The sequence below is a fragment of the Trematomus bernacchii genome, unplaced genomic scaffold (assembly GCF_902827165.1).
Source record: "Trematomus bernacchii unplaced genomic scaffold, fTreBer1.1, whole genome shotgun sequence".
In the NCBI taxonomy this organism is placed as follows: domain Eukaryota; kingdom Metazoa; phylum Chordata; class Actinopteri; order Perciformes; family Nototheniidae; genus Trematomus; species Trematomus bernacchii.
Window position 1 is genome coordinate 71448 of NW_022987738.1, and position 4454 is coordinate 75901.

Below are 4454 nucleotides of genomic sequence, written 5' to 3' on the forward strand. Positions count from 1 at the left end.
GAATCTTTGACTCTTTGAGGAGGAGGAGAAGCAGGAAGAGAAAACGGATCATTTCACTAAAGCGGGAGGAAACATCATCACCATTACTCACCCGCCTCACCTCCTCACCTCCTCCCCTCCTCCCCTCCTCCCTCCTCACCTCCTCCCTCCTCACCCCCATCAGTGACGTCAGCCGGCTGTATAAGAGCCGCTCTGACGGGACGCAGCAGAACACCTCCGACACACACCGTCAGACAGTCAGACACACAGACAGACAGACAGGCGATGATGAAGATGATGAAGATGGCCTCCTCCTCCTCACACCTCCTGCTGCTCCTCTCTCTCTCCGCCTCGCTCTGCTGCTGCTCAGCCACCCAGAGAGACTCCAAACTGCTGCTGCTGCACCGGAGCCCGCTCAAACAGGTACACACACACACACACACACACACACACACACACACACACACACACACACACACACACACACACACACACACACACACACACACACACACACACACACACACACACACACACACACACAAAGGTTTATTATCTGAGACGGAGGGCAAAATGACTAAAACAGAAGGAGACGTTAAAAAAGAGACACTAAACAACTGAAAAAAGGGTCAAAAGTAAGAAAAATTATTAAAAAAAACACCAACAAGAGATTCAAACGATCGATAAGGGATTAAAAAATGCCAAAAAAGAGACGCAAATAGACCAAAAATTGAAAACTATAACGACGTTTATGATCTCAGACAGAGAGCAAAGTGACTAACAGGTAGTAGGAGACAGAAGGAAACCCAAAAGGAGACAGAAGGAAACGGAAAGGAGACAGAAGGAAACCAAAAGGAGACTCCGTTAGAGCAGGTTAGGGTTAAACTGTAATCAGTGACCTCATCATCAAAATATAAAAACATGTCATTTTTCCGTTTCTTAAGTTGACGTAACCTCAGGAAAGAAGAGACCCAGATGCTGTGATCTTAAATCAGACGTACAGAGAACATGTCGTTTAGGAAATGAATGAAAAGCAAACAGTATTTTTGTTTAATAAATTACAAGTTACTTGTTAGACGCTTTTATCCAAAGTGACTTACATACTCAATACTGTGGACAATCCCCACAGGAGCACTTTGGGGTGAAGTGTCTCAGGGACACAACGACATGCTGACTGCAGTGGGGTTTGAACCTGTGCTCCCTGATCCCAACACCAAGGCTCTATCCACTGCGCCACACGCCTCCTTAAATCAGGCGTTCACTTTTAAAAAATGTTAATGAAGAAGATTGACCGCCTGACATATATGTAATCCTGCAGTAATCTGATTACACCTGGTTTTATATACCTGTCGTTAAAACCCTATAATAACTCCATAGAAACGAGCACTCACAGCTCCATGGTTCCTCTTCTGATAATAACTTCTCTCTGTACATTTACATCTGTTCCTAATCTAACGTGCCATTCTTGCTCACTAATGTAAATACTATTCAAGAGTCGAGTCTCTCTCGTCATGAGCTCCGCAGCTTCAGTGCAGATCTGGAGATGACAAACTGAAGTCTGCTCCAATGAGCAACATGGATATATACTGTATAGGTCATAGAACAGATCAAACAGATCGATAGTCATTTTTCATACATTCAGACTTCTCTCTGAAAATCAAAAAATTCAGAGTTTTTCTCAACATTTTGAAAATCTTAAAATTCTGACTTTGTTCTGAAATAAATATAAAATCCGGATTTTTTTCAGAAAAACTCAAAAATGCAGACTTTTCTCTATAAATGTAAGTTCCAAGTCTCTCACCATGTCTCAGCAGCGTGCAGGAGTCTAGCAGTCTCATTGAGGGAGGACACGGTCTCTGAGTCCGAGCGGTTTTGTCCTGTCAACTTTCAGATTTTTTAGTTCTGTTTTATCTTTTATTCTGACGAAATGTTTTTATCGTATAAATGTTTATTTTCTACTCTTCTTTATTCCTAACGACGTGCAACACGTGTTGTTCATGCTGCTGATTCATAAATGATCTCTTATCTTAATCTCCTTAATAAATCAATAATGAATATCTTTCTCAACGTGTTTAACTCCCCGTTGTTTTTATCTTTAGTTTACGTTGTTTTACATGTTGTTGTTGTTGTTGTTGTTGTTGTTGTTACTTCCCTTACTTTACTTTTAAAACATTATATTATATGATATATATTTCTTTTTCCAGGAGGTTCTTCACGACGATTTTTACACCTAAAAATGTGTATTTTTATTTATGGATTCCAACTTGTATTTGAACGTGATCAATGATATTATTACAGAAGTCTCATTGATCAGGCTTTGAGAGAAACTCAATATGGACACATTTTCAATTCAATGGTTCAAAATAAAGGCGGAGAAAACAGATATTAAAATCTGTCCCTCAGTCAAACGGTATTTATATAACCAATATATATACATATATATATATATGAACTACTTGAGTCTCAGGCTTTATGAGATGAAGTGCATCTAAATAACATACTTTTATTTTGAATTGCTCGCACTGTAGAATTTTCTTTTTACTTTTTTATCTTAAAGACTATTTTGATCAAATCCTTTCTCTGTTGATTTTTGTATTATTGTTATTAGTATTTATTACATCAGGAGTTGTCCCGGTCTTTGTCTCTGATATCTCTGATATCTCTAACATATATATGTATTGATATATTCATGAACCCCAGGAGTTGTCCCGCGCGTCGCTGGCCGAGCTGCTGCTGTCCGACCTGCTGCAGGAGAACGAGGCTCTGGAGGAGGACGGGTTCCCTGCTGCTGGAGAACCGGAGAACATCCGTTTGGATCTGGAACGCGCCGCCGCCGCCGGGCCGCTGCTGACCCCCCGGGAGAGGAAGGCCGGCTGCAAGAACTTCTTCTGGAAGACCTTCACTTCCTGTTAACCCCCCCATTCACTTCCTGTTAACCCCCCCATTCACTTCCTGTTAACCCCCCCATTCACTTCCTGTTAACCCCCCCATTAACTTCATGTTAACCCCCCCCATTCACTTCCTGTTAACCCCCCCATTAACTTCCTGTTAACTCCCCCCCCCCCCTTCACTTCCTGTTAACCCCCCCCCCCCCCCCCTGTACAGTCCGGATGTGTAGATTTTCTGAACGGAAACTGAACAACCTATTTTTAACTGTGGCTTTAATAAAATCACTTTCAGACAAAAACGCTGTTTCATTTCCAGGGGGGGGGGGGGGGGTAAAAGTACTCAGATTGTGTACTTGAGTAAAAGTAGAAGTACTCAGGTCTTGTACTTGAGTAAAAGTAGAAGTACTCAGATCTTGAGTAAAAGTAGAAGTACTCAGATCTTGTACTTGAGTAAAAGTAGAAGTACTCAGGTCTTGTACTTGAGTAAAAGTAGAAGTACTCAGATCTTGAGTAAAAGTAGAAGTACTCAGATCTTGTACTTGAGTAAAAGTAGAAGTACTCAGATCTTGTACTTGAGTAAAAGTAGAAGAACTCAGATCTTGTACTTGAGTAAAAGTAGAAGTACTCAGATGTTGTACTTGAGTAAAAGTAGAAGTACTCAGATCTTGTACTTGAGTAAAAGTAGAAGAACTCAGATATTGTACTTGAGTAAAGTAGAAGTACTCAGATCTTGTACTTGAGTAAAAGTAGAAGTACTCAGATCTTGTACTTGAGTAAAAGTAGAAGAACTCAGATCTGGTACTTGAGTAAAAGTAGAAGTACTCAGATCTTGTACTTGAGTAAAAGTAGAAGTACTCAGATCTTGTACTTGAGTAAAAGTAGAAGAACTCAGATCTGGTACTTGAGTAAAAGTAGAAGTACTCAGATCTTGTACTTGAGTAAAAGTAGAAGTACTCAGATCTTGTACTTGAGTAAAAGTAGAAGTACTCAGATGTTGTACTTGAGTAAAAGTAGAAGTACTCAGATCTTGTACTTGAGTAAAAGTAGAAGTCCTCAGATCTTGTACTTGAGTAAAAGTAGAAGTACTCAGATCTTGTACTTGAGTAAAAGTAGAAGTCCTCAGATCTTGTACTTGAGTAAAAGTAGAAGTACTCAGATCTTGTACTTGAGTAAAACTAGAAGTACTCAGATCTTGTACTTGAGTAAAAGTAGAAGTACTCAGATCTTGTACTTGAGTAAAAGTAGAAGTACTCAGATCTTGTACTTGAGTAAAAGTAGAAGTACTCAGATCTCGTACTTGAGTAAAAGTAGAAGTACCAGAGTGTAGGAATACTCTGGTACAGTAAAAGTCCTTCATTCAAAATGTTCCTCAAGTAAAAGTATAAAAGTATTCTCATCAAAATATAGTTAAAGTAGCGACAGTAAAAGTAGTCATTGTGCAGATTGGTCCATTTCAGAATAATATATATGATATGTTTTATAATGATTGATCATGAAAGTGTTCTCAAAGCTGGTAAAGGTGCAGCTAGTTTGAATGACTTTGTATACTGCAGGGTAGCTTGTGGATTTACTCCAGGTGGAACTAAA

General features: G+C 39.6%; 1 protein-coding gene across 1 annotated transcript; it reads left to right on the forward strand.

The window, feature by feature from the left end:
* Window positions 1–273: 273 nt before the first annotated feature.
* On the forward strand, window positions 274–3003 carry sst1.1 (somatostatin 1, tandem duplicate 1). Its single transcript, XM_034146111.1, has 2 exons — window positions 274–402; window positions 2680–3003. Exons 1-2 carry the CDS (start codon window positions 274–276, stop codon window positions 2890–2892), a joined length of 342 nt encoding a protein of 113 aa, XP_034002002.1. The 3' UTR covers window positions 2893–3003.
* The last annotated feature ends 1451 nt before the right edge of the window (window positions 3004–4454 follow it).